The sequence below is a fragment of the Oreochromis niloticus genome, linkage group LG1 (genome assembly GCF_001858045.2).
Source record: "Oreochromis niloticus isolate F11D_XX linkage group LG1, O_niloticus_UMD_NMBU, whole genome shotgun sequence".
NCBI lineage: Eukaryota > Metazoa > Chordata > Actinopteri > Cichliformes > Cichlidae > Oreochromis > Oreochromis niloticus.
Window position 1 is genome coordinate 26,150,107 of NC_031965.2, and position 23,963 is coordinate 26,174,069.

Sequence of the window (23,963 nt, forward strand, 5' to 3'; positions counted from 1 at the left end):
ACAGAGACTATACAAAGTCATAGACAGGCGAAAAAAAACTCTGCCATGGTGAAGAAAGTGGTGATGAACATTCGCCAACATCAAGGTGAGCAAGTGAAGCAACCACCAATGAGAGAAAAGGATACCCCTGATTCACGTATGATGGGGTGGAAAATGAATCGGAGGCAATCAGATCCTGGAGCGTCCACTACAGACCATAGACGGTATAATGTAGCGTTTATACCGTCCATGCCAGTAACTGACAGTTGCTCTATGGACACGCCTCAATAAATGGCCAAATGCCAACAATCGTCATCACACCAGCAATAATAAACAGAGTTTGCTCTTGTGGGCCTGTTTCCAACCCAAACATTTCATTAGAAATAATTCTGTAACTAATTTTATATACTATTATTATTGTATTTACAGCAGTGAAAAGTCTGGGAAGAAAATTACATGATTTGCCAAAGTGAAAACAGCACAGCCCGGGTGTGGACTGACATAAAATTTTCTTAGAATAAAAATGCTTCTGTGCTGGGCAAACAGGCAAAGGAAAATCTTCATAATAACATTTAAAATGCTTTTTTTTTTTTTCATTTTACCAGCTATTGTTGTGCAAAGCCAACTGGACCTTGTGTTATAATAATGTAATAATAAAATAATATTAGTACATGAGACTATAAACTTTATTTCAGTTTAAATTTTAATTCTAATAAAGGTACTCAGCTTTAAGAAGTTAAGTAGAACATGAGCAGAGAAAAAGAACGAAACTTAAAAAGCTCTATTTTCTGTTGCCTACATTGTAGAGGGTGAATTTGCCTCTAAGCAGGAAAAAAATGCAGCAGGTTTCACAATATAAAAATGTACAGACCCAATATCTGATTTAAAGACATTAGGACTTCATGCAGGCTTTAAATTGACAGTTATCAAATACCACTGAGCAGTCCCTAGCTTTAAATCTAACCTCTCTTCTTCCTCTCCTCTTCTGTCTTTCTTATCTTTCTCCAGCTCTCTTTCTTTTCTATCCCTGTGAACTGCAGCAGCTGGACCTTTAGGTAGCAACACACTGTGCGACAAACTGCACACATGCAGTTTGTGTGTTTGCTGATGTTTGTTGAGCTGATAGAAACATTGCATTTGAAATTAAGTGACACTTAAAAAATATTACTATCTTTATGCCCCTCGCTCCTAGATGTGCCACAACAGCTACTAATTGGCACATGCAGCTATTAAATATCGATAAATAAAAACACCGGACCTCTATTTAAGTACAGTAACGAAATATTTGTCCCTGCTGTCTTTTTGTCAGAGGCACCGTCTCAAATCACACCACCCCTTTCACTCTTGGTGCTATCCTTCTGTCACAAATCACAACTGACACTCGTCTCCACCCACTCCACCCTGACTTGATGCCAGCTATTTAAAATCATGTATCTTCACTACCTTTCCTTGGAGCTTAACTTATTATGGAGCTGTTGCTTTGCCTGTCTGCCCAGCATTGGAGCATTTTCACCACACGGCAGATGATCCGTGTGTTAACCCCTGAAGGGAGCAGATAAAAAAAAGAAAAAGAAGAAGTTTGATATTGCAAAGTCATTTGACTTTCCTGTTTTAGTTTCTATTGTTCAAACAGAAGCAATGCCCAGACTGAGGGGGGCAGCAGTGCGTCCTCGATGTGTGTCTATTCTGTCGGAACCACGGCGAGGAAGAAATGCGTCAGAGCACTTTTCGACTGTGGAAATGGCGCTCTGCGTTGTTGGAGCCTGAAGTCAGAGGATCCTTTCGTGCTTGTTTGTCAGGTGAATCTCCTAGAGGGCTATCGGTAGGAGAGGTACTTTAAAAAGCAACGGATTATGACAGAGGAAGAAAGGAATCGAGATAATTATAAAGGAAAACGAACCAATTGTGGCTCTGATAAAGCCGTCAACATTCTCGCCCAGGTAGTGTAAACGTTGGTAGCAAAAGCTAGCGGCACATTGCCTCACGTTTTCCAGGTCAGCTTGGAAAGATGTAACCGGGCTAGCTCGGCTCGCTAAATGAGTTTATGCCGAGTAAATCCCCACACAGATTCACAATGCGGGCGTCACTTGTGTTAGACAGAAACTAACTCTGCTGCGGTGCTGCCAGAAGCTACACGCTAACTGCGTTGCCTGGCGTTACGTTTTAACTGAAGCTAAACCACCAAAATGACATCAGTCCACCTATATGCTCAGATTCAAGTAAAACAAGACTCGTCGCTGACAGGGCTGTGGTTTTACTAAGATGTCAACAATGATAAATGCCAGTTATGGTTATTAGCTGGGGTGGAAAAAACAAACATACCGCAAGTTAGATGCACACTGCTAGCAGAAAGTTAGCTGCGTTAGCGAAAGTATTGCTGTACCTCGGGCTAGTTTAGCTAGCCACCCTTACTTTACCTTCGACTAGTGGTTAAAACTTGATGGGTTTAGTTTCAGTCACCGATGTAGTTGACTTGTTGTAGCACAAACCTGATAGTCTACATGAAATGGTAACAACTTTCAAATACTTAGTTATGCAGATGGCTACCCTTAGAGTTAGCTTTCTTAACTTTGACGGTGAAATTGAATAAACTGTAATCCTGCATGACCTTGCAAGCTAACTCGGTAACCTGCTAATGTAAGAGTGTATCAAGGCTACTACCTATTGTTCAGCACTAGATAACACTTGCATTGTTTCATTTATCTTTAAATTTTTATCACCATTGTGCGTTACTTAACAATGTAAACAACTGTTTTGGCACTATGTAGACGCTAACGATCCAGACAACATGAGCCGGTTACTGTGGTTTATGGAGCTATATAATGTTTTCATGTTGTCTCACATTTTTCAGCCTCGCTATATGTACATGTTCTGTCTTGTAGAAAGTTGCAAATGGTAGAAATGCATATAGGTGTCACAAAGACTTGACAAATGTTGACACACGTGATCGCTATATGTTTGCTTGTTTAAGCTATAAGTGCGCTTCAACAGTGTTTTGTTGTTCTAAAAAACATTTGCCTCCGACAGAGAATATATATTTATTATTTTGTAAATGTTATATCTGTGTGTTCAAACTCATGCCCTGGCATGTGGCTGCTGGACTACAGGCATGTTGCGCGGGAGTTCACTTGAATGCAATGTGTTTCCTTGTGTGGCCACAGGGGGCGGTATTGGGTACTATTTTGCAAACTGAACGTGACAGACTAATTTTTTGTCAGCACTGTATACACAACAGACGCAGATAATGCTATCTTAGTGGAGCACTAGTGCAATGACGAGGCCAGTCGACGGCATAAACATGAGCGTACTTGTGTTAGTCATGGTAATAAAATGAAATAAACATTTAAAAAAATCTTACATGAGTAAAGTTTTAGGAGTGGTCTGCCCTATGTAGGGAAAATTGGAGTATACAGCTTGTGAACCACAACATAAAATGACCTTGACATCTCTAGTTTACAGTGCTGTTGATGTAGACCTGTGAATTTACATGTTTTGGTAGTGTCAGTTATTATGAACAGGAAAAAAATGCCACTTGAGCAGGTTGGCTACTCGATTATTGTAATAGCGCTTTACTCCTCATCTCACTGTGAGAAGAATGTGCTAACAGATGTGCAGCTGTATGCCACGCGTTGTGGATTGGAAAGCAAGCCCATTCTCAGCCCCAGCTGTCCAAAAGTTTGCTGACAGCATGCTTCCTGACAACTGAGGGGGCGCAGGCAGTGTTTTGAAAGAAAGACCTCTTTTGTGTAGAAACCTGGTCAAGCACATAAACCCCAAAGTGGTTTTAGGGATTAGTAAGGGTTCAGGAGGACTTGTATTTTGTTTTAATTTGCTTGTGTTTACTTAATGAGCAAATAGCTTGGCTAGGGTAATGTGGAAGGAGGGAAATAGATGTTTTTGACTATTGACAGGGTTTTTATTGGCTCAGAATGGGCCCGTGGGAGATGAATACATACAAAATCAAGCCTGAGTTTGTTTCCTTATTTGACATAAACATGTGCATTTTATGTCTTTCCCCTTTGAAAAATAAAATGTCTATCATTTTTCTGTAAATGCAACCCAACTTAACAAAATTGGTTTTATAATTTTCCTTTTGGTTCTGCTCTTTTTATAAGCTGCCAAAAAAAATTCTAATAATAGTTTTATCATATTTGGCCAAAATATTGGGTGAAATGTAAATAAAAGAATCTTTTTAACATTTATTTATTTCCTTTTTATGTTTATGCAGTGAACAATGCATGACCTGACTGCACAAGTCACCAGCAGCTTGCTGCCTTTCTCAGGAGTGACTGTAGACGCTCTGGGGGAAGATGAGATTACGCTAGATTCTGTTCTTCATGGGAGTTTTACTGTTGGTAAGAATATTTCATCATTATTTTAAGCATTTAACTGTTTTTTTTTTTCTCTCTTATTTCTAAGCAAATAAAGGATATGAAATACAATACCATCACCCTCATATGAAAACATGTTATTTAATAAACTATTGAAACTATATCACCCAGGTGGGAAAAGAATCAATAAATAATAAGTGAAAATAAATCTGATGAGTTACTTGGTTTTTGACAGTCTGACATCAGGAAAAACATTTTTCTCTTTTTTTCCAAGTCACTACTTACTGTGCATGTTTAGGACATTCGGTATATATTGTCTGACCTTTGACTTTGACAGACTTTACTATTGGATGGACTTCTGGTTTGAAAAGAATTTCAGTATGTTCTTTCAAACAAATAAAAGAGCAGATAAGTTATGAATGGAAGTGCAAATGGTAACTCATCTTTTCAGGCTTGCGTTCATGAACCAAACTTCCGCTTTGCAGGACAATAAGAACTTCAAGAACTTGCAACACCATAAAATTAGGGCAGACAGCAATCCAGATGTTAAAGCTGATTGTTTCTTAAATATAAAAATCCGTTCATACACACACATATGTTTTAATTTCTTCTGTTGTTTTTAGTATTTTTATGTTAATTATTTTGCTTCACATAATTCTTTTACCGTGTAAATAAGTTGCTGATGTTGCAACATTGGGTAATTAAAAGGGAGGAAGAAAATCACCTCAAAATCTAACATAATTGGGTTTTTCTTAAAGGCTTTTGTTATTTTTTTGTAGTAATTTCCTGCTTTATCATCACAAGGCTAGTTTTCAGCTTAAACTGCACAAAGACCTGCAGCTTTTAACTTTATATTTTTATGCCCTTGTCTGTGTATGAAGGTCGCAGCGGGTTGGCCTGGCTGGCCTGTGGACCCCATTTGGAGGTTGTCCATGCAGTGACAGGAGAACGGCTGTCTGCATACTGCTTCAGTGGTGGAGGGGAGCACCCACCCAATGTCCTTGCCGCCAGAGACTTCAGCTGGCTCAAACGGTTCGGGCTTCATTTCATTCATTCATGATTTATTTGGCTCATTTGGATGTGGATGTAATCAGTGAAAGTTCACTATGAAGTGGATACATAATAAAAGTAATGACAGTGCAAATGTTAAGTCCTCTGGTGGTTAATTTTAACAGGTCTGGTTTGCTGGTTGGCTTGGAGGAAACAGAAGGCAGCGTGCTGTGTCTTTATGACTTGGGACTGTCAAGAGTGGTGAAGGCTGTTGTCATACCAGGCAGAGTGGGTTGACTGTAGTTTTTACTATTTTAACATTTAGACTCAAGTTTCTAGAACTTTAGTTAACTTGAACATTTTCTATTTTTCTTTTCTAAAACTCTCTTGCATCTAGATCACAGCTATTGAGCCATTAGTGAGCTATGGCGGAGCAAGCACGTCAACACAACACCTTCACCAGGGTTTGCGCTGGTTCTTTGGAATTGCAGCCGTAGTAACGGATCTCGGTCACGTTCTCCTTGTGGACCTCTGTCTCGATGATCTTTCCTGCAACCAAAGTGAACTTGACGCTTCAGGTGAGAAATTTCAATGAGGAAGTGATGTGTAGTATGCTTTCATACTTTTATGGATCTCTGTACTTTCTGTTCCTTTACTGGAAGCTGTTTTTTTTCCTATTTCACCTTTTCATTGTATGCAAACATATTCTGGCACCTATAGATTGTACTTTTTTTTCTAAAAGAATCTCTCCCTTTATATTTATTCTGTTTGCAGACCTGCAGGTAGTGACTAAATCTCCTGCAGAGATCCCCAAGCTAAGAGAAGTCAGCACAAGAGAGGGCAGACATCTTTGTCTCCAGTTGAATGGACCCAGTGGAGTTGGAGCCACAGCTCTGCAGTACATCTCCAGGACCAACCACCTGGCAGTAGGATTTTCTGATGGATACTTACAGCTGTGGAACATGAAGACTTTAAAGAAGGAGTGAGTGCTTGTGTTTCTGCCGACTTCCATCTGTAGACTTTGTGTAAAAGATGGACATAGTTTCAGGCTCCTGAAACCAATGTGAAAGTGGCTTAAACTTGTAATCCTCAGCAGTAGTGGTTATATATAGAGTTATGTGTGACGGTGTCCCTTTGCTGTTTTGATCTGTGACCTGAGGAAACACTTATCTCATGATGAGAAACACCAATTTGAGTTCTTATTGAATACACCTTAGTGTTTATTTTGCAAATTGTAGTTCCCACTAGAGTCAAAACAGTAAGAATAGCATGTATAGCAGCTCTCTATATTTTTTCCCTTTCTTCCACTGTTTATTGCAGATACCACTCACAGTTGGAGGGTGGCAGGGTGCCTGTATATGCCTTCACTTTCCAGGAGCCAGAGAACGACCCCAGGAACTGCTGCTACCTCTGGGCGGTCCAGTCTTCGCAGGATCTGTAAGTTTTGCCTTTAATTCTGGTTTAGTTTCCAAACAAGTATTTTCAAGAACTGCTTCCAGCCAGACTGTGTGTGTGCGTGTGTTTGTTTGTGTTTATTTCAAGTTCTTATTTTCCTCTGCATCCTTTTACTCCCACACAGTGAGGGAGACGTGGTCACCCTGCGCTTGCTTCAGTTGGCCTTCAGTGAAAGAAAGTGTTTAACTTCTGGAAAGATCCTCTATGAGGTCTGTATTGCATATAAGAAATAAATGTATATTAATTTCAAATAGTGAATCCTACACTGGGCAGATCCCAGCAAATGCACAGTGTATTCCTCTTACTTACTATTAATGACTGTTACATCCTTTTTTTAAAACATTTTTTTTTATCTTACACTCACACAGGGTCTCGAGTACTGTGAGGAACGTTACAGTCAGGATTTAAGTGGCACGGCTTTCCCTCTCCGGGCACAGGCCACAAACACCCGCCTGCTGAGTTGCCAGACTATTGAGAAATTCAGACCTCATCCTGACAGGGACGACAGCATGAATGAAGGTATTTAAAAGCATTGAACCCTTCTTTACACAGCATATCTAAATGTTATTGTCTTTATTACTTTCTTCAATCACTTCACACCACACTTTCCTTCTATCCTCTGTTCTTTCCCTTTCTAGTTGCCTCTCCAGACACCAGTGTGTCCATCTTTACCTGGCAAGTCAAGGCCTACGGCCAAGGAAGTCTGTCAACCTACATCGGGGTTTTTGACATCAACCGCTGGTATCACGCACAAATGCCAGACTCTTTAAGGTACAATGGAAACTGATTTTAAAACATTTGTTGTTGTGTTTTCATTTTTTATTTTATGCATGTTTTAGTTTAGTATATTAATGTAATGCCTTTTTGTACTTGTTGTTTTATGGCAGAACGGGAGAGTCTCTGCAGATGTGTCCATACCTTGCTGCTTGGTCTCTGGATCCAGTGGTGCAGATGGTGTCTCCACATGTCTTCCTAGATGTGGTGGTGCATGAGCGCAGCTTGAGCAGGGGCCTTCCCTTCACTTGCCCTCCACCAGAACAGTACTTTAACCCCACCACTTATAACTTTGGTAGGTTTAACACAACACATGCACCACAGCCTTGACTTGGAAACATACAAAAATGTAAGCTTGTATTAGCCTCTAAAATGCTTCTTTTTGAATTATAATATGATAATTAAGTTTGGTTTGCTTTTCTCCCTCTCTCTTCTTCCTTTCTTCCATTTCAGATGCTACTTGTTTGCTCAACTCTGGAATTGTGCACTTAACATGCTCTGGGTATCAGAAAGAGGTAAGTTTCTTGTTGTTTCACCTCATTGTTTTTTTGTTGGTGTTGTTTGTTTTCTCTCTTTCTTTCTCTCTCTCTCTCTCTTAAATATGTAGCCATACATTGAAGTTTAAACTTATCTTAAACCCACAATCATTTCATTTTTGTCATTAAAACCAGACCCTGGGTTTTTTGAAGAAAGCTGCTCCTTGTTCCAGTGACATCATCTCCACTAGCTACTCTCACTGCCTTATGTCCGGCCTACTTTCATCCCGTCTGGCTGACACCCAGCCATCCAGCCTGTCTCAGGTACATGCAGACTTGTCAGAGTCACGTGGACCCCACTTTTTTACTTCCTCTTTTTGTATAGATTATTTGAAAGAAGATTTTCTTAAAAATTTATAAGTGAAATATTCATTCTTTTTTTTTTTTATTCATTTGTATTCTCATCTTTGTTCTTCAGGAAGAGCAGCTTGATGCCATCTTGTCAACAGCGGTGGAGACTAGTTCATTGGGACTGATAACTGGTTGTATTAAGCAGTGGACTGCAGAAGGTACAACTAAAAATAAGATTTATTTAAACTGCTCATGTCACCCAGTTTCACTGCATACATGATAGTAATTCACAAAGATACATTTACATGTTGCATACCTGTATGTTCTATTAAATCTCTGCTAAACTCTTCTCTGTACAAATTGTAACCACCTATATTGATGTTAACTCCTCCAAATTCTCTTCTCCTTCAACAGAACAACCAGGCTCTGCATTGAATCTGCGCTACATCCTGGATTGGGCCTGGAACAAAGTAGTTCAGACCAAGGAGGAACTGGATGGCATCTGTATGATTTATTTTTATTTTTTTAACATGTTCTATTAAATTAGAAAGTTACTTTTACACACCGGATGTTTAACTACGTTTCAAAAACCTTCTCAACCTTCAATCTGTACTAGTGATAAACTAAAACTACATGTGCATAAATCTTCTCCATTCCCTTTAATACATTTGAATAGATTTGATTTCATATGTTTGCATAACCCATCTGTGCAGCACCTTTCATTAGATACGTTTGCTCTATTCCTTGTCAGAATTTTACATTATTTGTGAATGAACGAAAATATATATACATACCTATTATTTTACATTCCTGTGCTTTTGTTTGCAAATGTATTTTTAATGGATCCATTTATGTGATCCTCTGCAGGTTCACCGCTGTTTGACAGCTCATCTAACTTCACAGACCCTCAGACCATGCAGCTGCTGCAGCACACTCAAAGACTGCTGAGTAACCTCAGTGCCATTTTCCACTGTCTGCTCAGTGAAGCTCAGGAGCTCACACAAAAAGGTGCCCTGTCCACACAGTTGCATGTACAACTTTTATATTTTGCTGTCGTGTTGTTGAAAGTGCTTTAACTGACACGTCAACACATAGTGCTTATTGGTACTTTTAAGTTGTAATGCAATATCCTTTGATTAGATTTGTTTAGAAAGCTTTTATGAAGTTTAGCCATTTGTGTATTTTGATTGGTTAGCTCATCTGGCCGAAGGTCCAATGAGCACTGTACCTTAAAAGTCTCCATCCATCCACAAGAATTGCTACTCCTCCTGGAGTGTTGATCAGATTTTAGTGAATCTTTGACTTTGTCCATGACTACAGGTCCATATCTAGAGTAGAATAACTGTTGCCGTTAAAGTGGTCAACAACATTATTTAATGGACTGCAAAAAATGCCTGCAGTTCTTTTTATTGATTTGTCAAAGCCTTTTGACACACAGTTGTTGTTTTGATGAAGTGACATTACTTTGTCCTGAATGTGACCTGCATTTTTGATCCAAAGAAGAGAATGGATGGATGGGATATTGATTTTCATTAGCTTGTGAAATAGAGCCAACTAGTGACGACATCACCATGAACAACACTTTGTTTCCATACTTTACGCTTTGTAATAAACCGTGAATTGTCATGGATCATGAGCTCATTTGTCACTGACATTCATTTATGTTCTTGTTTCAGGTCTGGTGGGTTTAATGAACAAGAATATGGTGTCCAGTCTCATCTCCAAGTATGCTCAGGTGGTCCTTTGGTTCTGTCGTACTGGCTTGCTCCCTGAGGGTTCAGGTAAAGTGATGCTGTCATACGTAATCTGAAAATGTATCAAATGAAACCCCGAAGTAAAAATGGAAAAGCATATATTTTTCAAGAGAAACATATTTAAGACCAATTAACAATGTGTCACTAAATAAGTGAATATAATAAAGATAAGAGCACTTAAAAAAACGACTGTTTTGTTTTTTACAAAGAAACATTCATGTCAGTTATAACTAACCCCTGGTTTATTTAAGCAAACAAGGAGGACTAGGTCCTTGGAGTAACTAGTCCACATGTCTTTAATAGTTTGTTTATTTGAACTTTAGTTCTAAATTTTTTCCAATGACTATAAAAATTTCCATTATTGCTGTATTTACTTTTATATTTTTTTTCTCGTTACTCTACTAGATGATGATGCTCTTCAGATTTCCAGGCCTTTCTATACTCACTCAGTCATCAGCAACTATTACACCATACGCAGGGAGGAGCTGACCAGGTTGGCCAAGTGAGTAACAAAAGGAGTTCAGGTGTACATGCATTAAAATCTAGGCCTCCTTTATAACAAACGCAAACATCTGAGATGTGCCCGTTCCAGGTTTACGAGTTGTCTCCTTTTTTCCTTTGATTATGCTTACCACGTGTTGTTTTCTCAGGGGCAAGTGGTGCGCAGACTGCCTGATGATTGACGGTTTAGTTGGCCAGTGTGGCGAACGCTTGACGAACCTGTGGAAAAGGGATGAAGGTGGAACGGGGCAATACCCACCACCTACGCTGCATGTAAGAATTTAAATCTATATTTTACTTAATTCATTTTATTTTTAAACAAACAATACTTATTAATTAATATGCTTGTATAATTTTTTTTAAAGATTCTCAATTGTGTAATTTGCAGGCCTTGCTTGACATATATCTGCTGGACAACATTGATGAGGCTGCAAAACATGCGATTGTATCCTTCAACTCGTACTGTCTGTTTACAGAATCATATATCTTCAGCATGTATGCATTTTAACACTACATACACAACTGTTAGATTGTTAGTGATTATTTTTAGTCCATTAACTTAAGTCATTTAGTCAGTCAGCTGTAAGCGTGATATAAATATTAACATACAGACATACATTCCAGTGACCCTAAAGTGCCAATGCACTAAAAATGTATTTACAAACAACATACACATCATGTAGACCTAATGTTCCAGTTAATTTTGAGATCAGCCATTACAAATAATATATATAGTTTCTAAGGATTTGAGCGATTTATAAAAATAATTCCCAGTGGCTATATTGATGTTGATAATCCTGCTATCCCAGGTAGTTTATATGGTATATTTCATCAACACATCTAGAAGCTGGGGGAACGTACACATGCTGTGATCACTATATTAACTTGATTCCTTTTGCTTGTATGAGCCTTGACCTGTTGTTCCAGGTGATTTACCTCTTGTTAGATGTCATGTACTCCTTCCCCAATAAGGACGGCGCATCAGTGGAGTCTTTCCCCACAGCTTTTGCCATCCCTATTGGACTCATCAAACTAGTACAAGGCCTCTGGCTACTGGACCATCATGACCATCAGGTAAAAGCATTGATTGGAAACTGTTATTATGCAGCGTAAGCAATAGAAAAGAATGGGTTTGCATGCTGCGTCCTATGTGAAAAGGCCTTTACTACCTCAGAGAGATGCATGTGTAATCAGGCCTCATGATATGACAGGTTTTTTCAAATTAATTTTTTTCTGATGTTTATCCTTCAGTAAGTGTAATGTTCATTTCTTCTTTTTTCCTCATCAGAGTTCGTTTGAGCTTCTTTTGCACCCAGCTGCTTCTCAGTTTCACTTTGAGTGGCAGCATGAGCGCGTTCTGCAAGCGCTGATGTGCCAGGGCCAACAGTCAGTGGCTCTACGATACTTCCATGTCACAAAACCTGCAGTTTCCAACACTTCACAGGCCAAGCTTTGCCTGTCTGTGCTGTTGCACAACAGGTACGTTTAATGCATTAAAGTATTTATTTATTCATTTAATCTCTTTACAAGTATACAGCAGCTGCGTGATCTTCATTAACCAACCTGTTTGCCCTCCCTCCAGGTGTCTCATAGAAGCATGGTACCTCCTCCGGCAGCACTCTAATCGCCTCAACATGACTGAGCTGCTCGGTTTCCTGTATGAAAGCTGCCAGGAGTTGGGCCTCATCAAGGAGCTCCTCAAGCTGCCCCTGGGCCTCAATGAACAGGTAGAGAAATGGTGAAAGCACTGATAAAAAATTGGTTGTGAGATTTCTGATTTGTTTTCTTATTTATTTATTTTTATTACATTGTAATTGTTTCACCGTTGTATTATAAAATTATTGCTTAAATCCCTGGTTATTGGTTTGTGTTTTAGGAATGTTTGGAGAAGTTTCTCCAGGGGACAGGCGGTCTCCAGAACAGAGAACTACTGATGGTTCACTACCTTCAGCAAGCAAACTACATTCCTGCTCTGCAGCTCAACCACACCCTGAGAATGAACTTAGTGGTATGTTTGACATATAGAGGCTAATAAAACGGAAATGGTAGAAATTCTAATGGTTTATATAGAAATAAGCTTTTTATAACTATGTTCTCTTGTTTGTGCTTTTGTTTTTTAATCATAGAACGAACGAGACCCAAAGCTTAAAGAGCGATCCAACACCAGGAACACCATCCTGGACCTGTATGGCAAAGTTTTGCCGAGAGTTCAGAGGAAACTGGCAATGGAGAGAGCCAAGCCCTACCAACATCCCAACACCATCCACAGAGAAGGTAATGAGACGCTTCATGTTTGTAGCAGTTCACCTCAGTGGAAACCTGTTTTCACAGGAGTGTGTTGAAGCATTTACAGAGTATCATAATAATCCTGAAGAGGGTTATTCAGCAAATGCACAATGTTTTTTCTTTCTCTGTCCCAGTGTCCCGGCCACAGCCACTGTCAACCATCACCAAGCGCACTGCTAATGAGAAGATAATGTCCAGAGCTGGTTTTATCAACAATGTCTTGACCAAGATTGAAGAAGTGTGGTTAGGCAAAGGAGCTTCACCACAGTGCTCTCCTGCCAACAGGTGAACATAAAATACCAAAATTGCATCTTGAAATTAACTTCTCAATTTTTTCTTTTGCATTTTGATTTATTTAATTTACTTATTGCAAATTGTTGCCTGGTCATATTATCCAGCCCCAGGGCAGCTGAGGTTCCTAGCTCTAGCTCTAAGCCATCCTCCGTTGGCCTTCCTGAACCATTCCTTGGAACTCCGATCACCATGACCTCCAAACGAAAGTCAAGGTACATCTTACATCGTACATTTTACCAATCGTGAAGGGGAATCATCGATATCAACTTGACGTGTTTGTCCATCTGGCACAAAGCTGACTTTCTAATTTATTTTTTCATTTCTTATTTTATAAAGATGTTAATATTATAATATGTTGTATACATATTAAAATATCTGTTTATAGTACTGAATGTTAAGTGTTGGTAAGACAGTATCTTAAATTCATGTTTGTGTTCCTCCTCCTCCTTCATTCTTGCCCAGGCTGATTGATTTGGTGGTTCATCCTTCCTGTCAAACACCTCGGCCTCTTCTCAGCCCTCCCAGACCTCCCAGTGCCTGGGTTTCACCCAAGAGTGTTAGCAAAGCACCTGAACTCTGTTTGCTGCAAACACCTCAGGTTGTCAAGGTCAGTAGATGAATGTAGAATTAATTGTTGTGACGTAATCTGGTATTCATATTTTCTATGCTTTTCGTGATGTTTAATAGTTTATGATAATACTGTGGAGTACCTTCAGTATTTTGTTACTCACACTTTTCATGTGTTTTCCCCGTCAGCGGGCCCGGGCCCTGGCTGCTTCTGGCCCAGTCTTCTCAGCCTTCACTCCCCAGTCCATCCTGCGCAGCAGCCTGAGGCCCACACCCGTTGCCACGCCTTCTGCTTCACCAGGTCGCTCCATTACACCTCCTATCCGCAGCAAAGAGAACCGTATCACCTTTATTGAAGAGTCAGAATCCCCGGAAGTTGAGAAGGCCATCCGATGGACTAATGGGGTAAGAAAAAAAGCACACGTGGAACACACAGAACCCGCCTCCACTCTGTTTTTCATTTGTGAGGTTGCAGCTAATTTTGGCAGAATATGTTAAAAGGGGAGCCACCTGTATTATCTTAAACAAGAAAAAAGCTAATTATGGATTATGACGGTCTAACAAATAAACTGCGTCTTCCAATCATCTGTTTTTTTCTGTAGATGGCAGCAGACAGTGAGATTAGTCGGCTGACCAGAAGCTCAGCACTGTCCAAGGCTACGCGTAAGACCTGGTCATTACAGCCTGCTGAAGAGGAAGAAGATGGAGATGAGGAAGGGGAACAACCACGTGTAAAATTCTCGCCTCCAGAAGGTGGAATTCTCTCTCCACAGCTGAAACGCTCCGAGAGCGAGTTATCCTCCACTAATGAAGGCACTGCAGAAGAAAAACAATCGGATGCAACACAAACACATCTTAGCTTTAACCTTGACACCAGCACGACATCTGTTAGGTCAACAGACACCACTCTAGAGTATTTTGATGCTCCTCTTTCAATAGACAATGAAGAAAAGGATGGACATGTCAGTACAGAGAAAAATGATGACGATGATGTAGTGACTGTGAATGTTAAATTTTTGGCTGAAAAAGAACCCGTGGCAACAGCCGAGGTAATGGCCTCACCAGCAACTGAGCAAACCCTTCCTCTGACATCAGAGGATTCAGAAAAGGAAGAAGATGATGTGACTGAGGAAAATACACCAGAGGATGTGATGGAAGTTGATCTTGACCAGGAGGCTAAAACTGAGGAAGGAATTCAGTCTAAAAAAGAAGATGATCAGGACGTTGAGTCAAGCACCAAGCAAGACGCTGCCATCGATGACCAAAATGAGACATCTACTCATCTTCAAGGTAATTTATTATTATTTATTTTTATAGTTTGCTTTTTCAGAGCTGATGGTTGGAGCGCCGAAATCCAAAATCGTTTGCTGTGCTCATGATTGTGAAAATACGTTTGGCAATACTTCTCTCTCAACATTGCTTGACAAGACATGTATTCTACTAGATGGTAACCAGGGAACTGAGAGCGCAGACTCTAGCACTGAGGCTGAATCTCAAGATCTCCCAGTTAAAGACGAGGGCCAGGATGTCCAATCAGAGGCCACAGAGTTCAGCGAGCATGCTGAACCTCCTGGAGTAACTGAAACGACAAGTGAAGAGGCAGATCTGGAACAATCAACAGGTCCACCTTTCAACTTATTAATCTATATTGTAACTGATGAAGTTAAACGATTTTACCACCTTTGATTAGACTGTAAGGATTCATGATACTCGAGGTGGTAAAAGCTGTGAAGAAAGTCTTCTAAAACTTGTTAGACATACTAATTACTATGATCTCTTGGTTTCAACCAAATGTTTTCAAATTAAAGTACTTAAGATTCCAGATTTTTATTATATTGAATAATGATTTTTTTTCTTGGGCAACTACATGGTAATGATGGTGATTACTGTGTTTTTGTGTTGTTGTTTTTTTTTTAAGTTTAATAAAGTTGCTGTTTTTCCTTCCATCAGATCTGACAGAGTTTGTTCAGAGGCATCTGTTTGGTAGCGATCTGTCTCCTCCACTCACCCGCTCAGCAATCCACAATACATCAGAGAACCAGCCTTCCTTCAACAGGTAAACGCCAGAAACAAGAGAGTCGTTTTTACTCATAGTTACGAAGGAGTAATTAGGGTCACATTAAGAAAATGAATATCGATCATTTTGAGAATAAAGTCAAAATTCTGAGATTGTAATTAAAATTGCTATAGGCTCTGAGTTAGTGAAATCGTACTTCAGAATCGGTTTTAGTGACAAGGAAGGAAATGATGTCTCTCTTAGCACATTAACACAGTGTGGTGATCGGTATAAGGACCCTGAAAAGATGGTGCAGACGAAAAAACACAAACTTGAAAGAGTGGATTCGTAGTGGACAGGTGTGAGGTTAGCGACGGTTACACCCTCGTGCAATAAAGAGGATGTATGTTGTATCACAAGACGGCTGATCAATTTGTTTCACTAAATGCTCTAAACAAACAATTTTGTAGCGGTTGTAGCAAACATGGCAGTTTGCATATTTCAACTTTATTCTCAAAATGATCAATGATATATTTTTTTCTTGATGTGGCCCTTAAACCCCTCCGTACATAACCCGTAAGGATACGATACAATAAAGATTAACTGTAAAACCGATCATACTAGATTTTTAGTTGTTGGTTCAAACATTCAGTTCTGTGTTTTTTACCAGAGGAGGAGGAAATATTTTTAGGAACATAACTTGTTTTATTTGCTTAAGTACTGAGTTGTTGTTTTGGTTCCAGGACCAAAGCCGTAGTTTATCCAGGTTTTGAGAATTAAATCTTGACTGCTCTAAAGGAACAAGAACTATCACAATCTATTTACCAGTCGCTGTACTGCTAGCATGAGTTTGTTTCACAGTGGGATGTTATGTAACTCTGTCTTGTTGTTTTCAAGAAGTTAAAAATGGCTGTTGTTCTCACTCTCTCTCAGTGAGCCTTTAGGTAAAGAGGAAGAGGAGACGCAGGCCGATGCTGAAGCTCCCCCGATGTTTACCACCCAAAAGTCTGCTGCTTCTGTAACCTCCTCAGAGCCAACTGGCACCGATTCCCACTGTGAGGAAAACTGTACACGCATTTTACATCAACAGTGGTGCTATTAATATTACATTGCTGTTTTACAAATTTCTTCTCTGCTTCTGTTTAATATCTCATAGCTGTTGTGAGCGTCAACGACAGCGAAGACCTTTCTAGCTCTGGGTCTGAAGACGAGGAGGATGAAGATGAGGAGGAAGTGTCAGACCAAGAAGATGAGGAGGAGGAGGAAGAGGAAGAAGAAGATTCTGGTAGTGAGGTGGAGATCATTGAGGAGGTCCCGGGTACTGAGAAGCTGCCATCCCTCCAACCCAGTCCATCCTTTGTACAGCAGAGCCACGCACACTTCTTGCAAACACAAGCGGAGCAGGAGGCTGCTGTGTTCTCTCTGATCACCCCGGGTGCAGAGATGAAGGTAACAAATGTAGGCCTGAAGGATTTTGCGTGTGAAGCAGTAGATAGTATACAATCTGAGAAAGTGGAAATTCATTTGATTATTTTAAAAATGTAGTCATGTCTAGATATTTATACACATTTGCTACTTTACATTTGAGGATTTTTACATTTTGGCCAGACAGAACAAAATGTTTGAATATGTCTTGTTTGTTTTTTAATTTTGTACTTGAAATCATCCATGAAAACTCACTTTCTGTGTTTGCTTATTTATAGATGGTAGATGAGGACATAGAGGGCGATGTGGTTATGGTGAGACTTGGGGCAGATGATGGAATGATGGATCCAGACGAAGCAGTAGAGCAAGGATCGTCATACATGGAGCTCAAACCTTCTACCACCCTTTTGGTACCTGTGGAGCTCGTGGAGGGACAGCACGGCCTGGTTGATGGAGCTCAGATGGATCTTCCTGAGCTTCGGCCAACTGTTGTGGCAGATGAAAGTCACGGCAGTTTCTCCTTGATGTTGGATGTAGATGAGGATGTTGATAAAGGGACAGGCATACTGCCTATGGAGAATAATTTGCAATTGTGTGACCCTTCGACTCAGTATCAGGTTATGGATGCTAATGAAATTTTGGCCAAACCTGAGGTTATTCTTTTGAGCACAGAGGACCAGGATACCCCCCAGTCTGAAGAAGCCTCACAAGAAGATACAAGAGAAGAGATTGAAACGGTTGATGGGAACTATATAGATGGCACAGAAATTGTTCAACTCCAAGCTGACTTTCAAACTGAATCTACTGAAGCAAACCAAGAGTCAGATGATGCTAAAAAGCAGAAGGCTGCAGAGTTGGTAATGTTGACTGAAGACCATGAGTCTGCTGCCGTTTCAGTCTCTGTCCCAGCTCCAGTCGAAGAATGTCTTGCAGCTGTTGAATTTCTGGCACAGATTGAAGCTGCTGATGTAGCAGTGGAAGCAAAGGTCAAACACAATCCTGCTGAGGAGCGGGAAGAGCCTGAGGAGAATGGCCCTAGTGCAGAAACAGAGCCTGTCATGGAAGAAGAGGAGCTGCAGGACCGCAAATCCTCAATGGAGGCAGATGAGGAAAAAGATGAAGAAATTAAAACAGAGAAGGAAACACAACAGATGGGTGAGGGAAGTACGAGAACGGATGAAAGTGTTGAAGAGAAACCTGTAAAGCAGGCTTTGAGCTTAAACAGTGAGCTGGATGAAGAGCCTGTAGAAGAGCCTACTACCTCTCAGAGGAAGAAGACTCCTTCCACTCCAACACGGAGGATGACGAGGGGGAGGATGGTAACTTTTATCTCTCCTCTGTCAGAGGAAGCAAATGAGCCAGAGGACGACAGGAAAATGGAGGACACAAAAACAAGCATTCTGGTCCCTACGTCACCGAGTCGTACACCTAGGAAAGGTAAACAGGCCAAAGAAACCAAAGTCCCAGCCAGCACACCTCGAAGAAGTACCCGCAAAACACAGCCAGAGCTTCCGAAAGAAGAGGACGAAGAGGTTAAGGTCATGGATAACAATACTTCAGTTGCGTCAACCTCCAAGGCATCGTCTCCATCCAGACGTTCGCAGAGGGTGGCTGCAGCAAGGACCAGTCAACGGACTCAAAGTGGCAGTGAGGTCTCTACAGCCGCAGATGATGAAGTCAAACACGAGGAGGAAGTTGACGTAATAAAACCAAGTCGACGAACAAGCTCAAAGACTCCAACCCCATCCAAACACACAGCATCTCAGGTAAAGACTCCGAGGAGGTCCAGCCGAAGGATTACGAGTAGCACTGAAGTGGTGGCGACACCGCTTGAGATCGTGAAAGAAGAATACGAACAGGATGAGGTGTTTGCCTCTCCTGTAAGACGGAGCTCCAGAAGGACAAAGACAGAAACATCAGAGACTTTGTCCACTGTGCTGGAGAAAGTAGAAGACAAAGAGCAACTTCCTAGCCCTGGCCGGACAACTCAACACTCAAGCCAGATTAGCCTAACTGTATATCCACAGGTAAGAATTCAGAAAGCTATCTATAATCTGTAAAACTGATATGCTGAACCTTGTAGATTATATTTATTTAACACCAGGACTACAAAACTGCACAGATTATGTTCGTCATCTGTTGTTTGCAGATAGGCTACTCATGTATGATCTTAATATTTGAAGTATATTTCATGAAATGCTTTTATTTTCATTTTTGATTTTCACCTCTAGTTATCATGCATGCCTTTTTATATATTTTTTTTCATATTACATGTTGCAATCCCAATCCATCCATCGTTCATTTTTTACATTTAACATTTCCAGATCAAACTGGTTCCTGTGTCGCTTTCTAAGAGTCCAGAAAAGACACAAGGAGAGACGACTTCTGAAAACGTAACAGAGACCGGAGATTTACACGAGCCCGAACCGCCCAGAAATGCAAGTCGAACCAACTCCCGTCGCCCCACTAGAAGCAAACTTTGGGACCACCCTGAGGAAGACCTTCCGCTTTTGGACTCACCGTTGGAAGTGGACTCTAAGACTCCTGTTGCTGATGCCCTTATCAAGAGACTTAAAGATGAGGAAGAGAAGCAGGAAGGTATGAATTTAACTTAAAATATGACTGTGTGGGAGAAGCTGTACATGCCAACAAGTTCAAATTAGTGAAGATTACAAAGGGACTGAATTTTTTCTACTACATGCTGGTTTAATTTGTATGACGTGCATGCAGAATTCAAAATGTACTGATCTAAAAGTGTAACCTCCTAAACAGATGATGCCATGGTTAAGAAGGCGCTGAGAACGAGCAAGAGGAGTAAAAAGTCATCAGTGGAGCAGGTTCACTCCCCGGGGAAAGACGGGCTGGTCCCACAACCTGAGGATGATGAATCCAGTCCAGGCGAGAATTCATTCATCTATTCCCCCTCACGAAGACGAACAAGAGGTGAGCCGAGCATCAGTTTCTTCATATTTATTTATTTATCTGTGAATGGTTGTAACCCTGTGTTGTGTCTGTCAGCCCAAAGAGCAGGTTCCTCTGAACAACGTGAGACACCTGTCACTCGCAGCAGAGTCAAAGTGCAGGTAGGAACTTCAACTTTGTTCACACTTGATTTGTTTTTCTATCCTAAAGATAACGAATCTCTTTTTTTCCCTCTTTGCGTTTGTTTATTTTGGTTTTATATATCTGTCCCGTCATAGTTATTCTATCAGTTATGAGCCTTTGAACCAGGACGTTGGACGCAGCACACACAAGAGTTTAATCCACTGCTCTACAGAAGCTAGATAACTAAGGGTTGTACCAGAAGTAATGATGAATGAAATGAAAGATCTTTTGAAGATGCCATTTTTCTTTTTTCCAGGATGAAATGTCTTCAGAAGATAATGTAGAAGTCGAGAAAGACGCAGGCACTACTAAAAGCAGAAAAACAAACAAGCGAACTGCCAAGTAAGAAACTACATCCTACACTGAAACACGGGTAAAAATACAGCGTCCTAAAATGAAAAGAAACTATAGATAGATATAGATGGATATATCTAGATATCTATCATAGATAGATACAGAGAGATAGCAAGATATATATAGAGAGATGGCTATAGATATAGAGAGATAGATCTAGATAGATGCAGGAAATACTGCATATATACAAAGTAATGTTCATAAATAGTAAATAGGCTGAGGCTGAGGTTTCCTGTTACACGTCTGTACTGTGGTGGTGTTAATGACAGAGTTAGCAAAACAAGTAAAAACACTTGCGTACACAGGTCATCAAGAAGGAAAATAAATTATTATTATTATTATTATTATTATTATTATTGTTATTGTAAATTATTTAATTTATATTCATGCGTATGTCAGTTGTATCTGTGTATATTTTTTTTTAACATCTATATATGGTTGGCATTAAAGGGGATTATACATCATATTGACAGGTTTTATTTTAACAGACATTTCCATCCCCCCAGATCCAAAGCTGTCGCAGCGCCGCTTCCCATTGCAGAAGTCGAACTGATCTCGCCTCTGCCCAGTCCAGTCGATTCGATGCCACGAGCGCTGAGGAGGATTAAAGAGGGAGAGGAGCCGACCACCAGCAGGAACCTTCGACGTAAACGTGTCTTGGACACAGTTTTTACAAAACCTGTCACGCGGAGGAAGAAACTGTAGGAAGGTTTGCGGCTGTTTTTAACCAGTGAACCTCAGACGGCCGCATGGACATTTCAACCACCTCAGCTGTGAGCTGTCAAATAAAAATGTATGCCTGAACTCGAGATGGTCGCATTTCCTCAAAAGCCTCACAGCGCTGCAGATTCAAGATTGACTTCCCTGTTAGGAGGAAATCAAAAAAGCAATGCAGGCAGAAAAATCTATTTTTGGGACAAAGCACGTTGGTGGTTAGAAGCGTGTGAGAGACTATATTTTTGGAGTTTACATGTACTTCTCTGACTAAATTTATTTCATTTGCTTTTACGTCTGTGGCCATTTTGTGCTAGATGTTCTGCTGCAGCCCTCGGCCTGATTCTCTCGACACAGAAGGACTCAAGGGAAAGCAATCGTTGTGGATTTTTAAAGGCTCCCATTAATACAACCAGAGACTGAAACGAACTTGCCTCTGATTTAAAGAGGTTTTATTTACATTCTTTTAAAATTTGTTGTTGTTTTACTTTTAAAAGTTCAAGGCCTGCTGTTTTTTCTATTTAAGAAGAAAAGCAACCAACCCAGTGGAGATACATTTCTACTGCTAAATTTGTATATAGTCTTTTCTTTTTTTTTGCTATGTTCCAAATAAAGTTAATAAATAAATAAATAATAAACAGTTATGTTGTCTCTTGAATGCATTTGGTCATCTAATCATACTGCCTATGCCCTAGTCTTAAATTAAACTTGATTTAAGAGATATTCTGTGAAAGACAGCACTGTTAGCACGTTTGGACTGTTAAATGTTATGGGGGTGTTGTATATTGTCTAAAAAACAAAACGAACTTGCACAATGGTTTGCTTATGTAAAACTTGATTTGGGACATGTTAATAGGTTTGATTAAATTCATCGTAATCAACATCTGACACATAGGCTATTTTCTGATGAATGTACGTAGAATGTCTTATTTTTGATGACTGCTCTTTGATAAATATGGCAAAGCTTGAATGTTTGTGTTGCGTCTTTCAATTCAGCGCAATTCACCAACATAAAGGTACTATTTGGAATTACCAGAGAGGTGTTTTTTTAGATATGTTGCAGCTCAGTGACAGAGAGTAAAAATTGAATGTCAGCCTCCTTGTGACCAGGAAAAATCGGTGGTTCCTCTTTGATTCTCTTGATTGGAATGCAACACCTGCAACCACTGGGAACCATTTTTAGTTGCAAGGTGCACTGCAGCCAGCCAGGTTCTCAGACAGGTTGGGAAGGGTTTGCAAATGACTGCTGTCTAATGTGTAAATGCATGTTGCAATCAGTCAGAGCAACTTGTCTGCAACAGGTCTCTTCAAACGGAGGATTTGACTCAATTTGTTGTATTCTGGTTTGGTTATAAGATGGTTGCCAAGTATCTTTGTAATGTTGCAGTTAAATCACCATCCTGGAACAACTACCACACTGTTTATGGAGGAATTTTTCCATTTCTGTTTTGGTCTACGAGGTTCTGGCTGATTTCTGAATGTAAGCCGTTAATGTAAATATCGGTGTGTGTGTGGGTGTCATATTTTCCTTTTCAAATTTGATCTGACTTCTCAGATTTACCAGCCTCACACCGTGCATTTGTAAACTGATAGTAGGCGTACTTTGATTTCTGTTTGGTTGCACTAAAATCACTTTGAACACAGCAAATGACCGGAAGCTGTTGCTAACCTGGCCCCCATTTTCAAATCAACCATTTCAAAGCCGAAAAGTTCATATGTTGGTTGCACGTGGTCGCGCCACAGTGTCCAACCACAGTCTTCCTGGGTGTGACTGTAGCATTACTGTGCTTTTAGGTTTTGATACTGATTTTCAGACCTATCAACATTTTCTTCCGCAACCCAAAATTTTTACATGTTTTAAATGTCTTGCCTGGCTTGCTCCACCATCTTGTGGCAGAAATGGGTATTACACACTACGATACAGCCCTTCAGTTTCAGTCTGTATCAGTGTAACACACACATATACATTTTGGATAAAGTAACAGAAGGGTAGCTTCAGCTCATTTTGGATTTAATTTTTTTTGAAAGACAATTTGCGAAAAGTGTCTTTGAATGCATGAATGAAAGAACCACAAACAGAAATCCTGTTTATGTCAGTTTACACTGCTGTCAGCCACTGACAGGACCTGAAAGCAAAAAAATAAAAACATAAATAACACCGGCGACATCCTGTGGTCCCTCAGAGGTGGGAAGTCAGTCGAGCTTTACACCCTCACCACCACAACACCCCAACAAAAAAGGGATGGTTTTGGCATCTTTACACCAGCACTTGCTGTTGCTGTGAGATTTGATCTCACAGAAGGCTTAGACATGCTTTTATACAAACATCTAAGTGTGTTGTGTACTCCCCCAGGGCTTTTGTGTCTCTTTTATAATTTATAGTGTAGATGAGGTGAAAGTGAAACCAGCCTTTTCTCTTCTGGTCCATCTTGCTGAGAGAGGCTAGGAGAGGGTAAAAAAAAAGAAAAAGAAAGAGCATATTTCTACCCATAACAACTCTCATGATCATTATTTTAGTGAGTAGTCAGAGATCATAAAATGTGTAGTAGTATTTTCAGCACTTCTCTTTTGTTTTTAGAGCTGTATGAAGTGCTTTAGTAATCAATAACAT

General features: G+C 40.1%; 1 protein-coding gene across 3 annotated transcripts; it reads left to right on the forward strand.

Annotated features, from left to right (window-relative positions):
• Window positions 1-1,624: 1,624 nt before the first annotated feature.
• Window positions 1,625-22,322, forward strand: ahctf1 (AT hook containing transcription factor 1). 3 transcript variants are annotated; one of them, XM_005458966.4, is made up of 40 exons: window positions 1,625-1,778; window positions 4,208-4,334; window positions 5,192-5,342; window positions 5,486-5,588; window positions 5,698-5,878; window positions 6,075-6,282; window positions 6,621-6,737; window positions 6,880-6,964; window positions 7,124-7,274; window positions 7,394-7,526; window positions 7,643-7,824; window positions 7,983-8,044; window positions 8,201-8,329; window positions 8,484-8,574; window positions 8,771-8,860; window positions 9,224-9,364; window positions 10,033-10,137; window positions 10,516-10,612; window positions 10,761-10,884; window positions 11,000-11,056; window positions 11,539-11,685; window positions 11,900-12,090; window positions 12,194-12,338; window positions 12,488-12,619; window positions 12,738-12,885; window positions 13,032-13,182; window positions 13,296-13,403; window positions 13,654-13,798; window positions 13,948-14,163; window positions 14,361-15,048; window positions 15,203-15,379; window positions 15,709-15,814; window positions 16,688-16,809; window positions 16,911-17,203; window positions 17,458-19,206; window positions 19,504-19,777; window positions 19,952-20,122; window positions 20,198-20,262; window positions 20,541-20,626; window positions 21,145-22,322. In XM_005458966.4, the coding sequence occupies exons 2-40, from the start codon at window positions 4,214-4,216 to the stop codon at window positions 21,341-21,343; spliced, it is 7,641 nt and encodes a 2,546-aa protein (XP_005459023.1). In that variant the 5' UTR covers window positions 1,625-1,778; window positions 4,208-4,213; the 3' UTR covers window positions 21,344-22,322. The 3 variants fall into 3 exon arrangements, with proteins under 3 accessions (XP_005459023.1, XP_005459024.1, XP_019215210.1); XM_005458967.4 differs by having other exon boundaries at window positions 1,650-1,919; XM_019359665.2 differs by having other exon boundaries at window positions 1,650-1,810.
• Window positions 22,323-23,963: the final 1,641 nt, after the last annotated feature.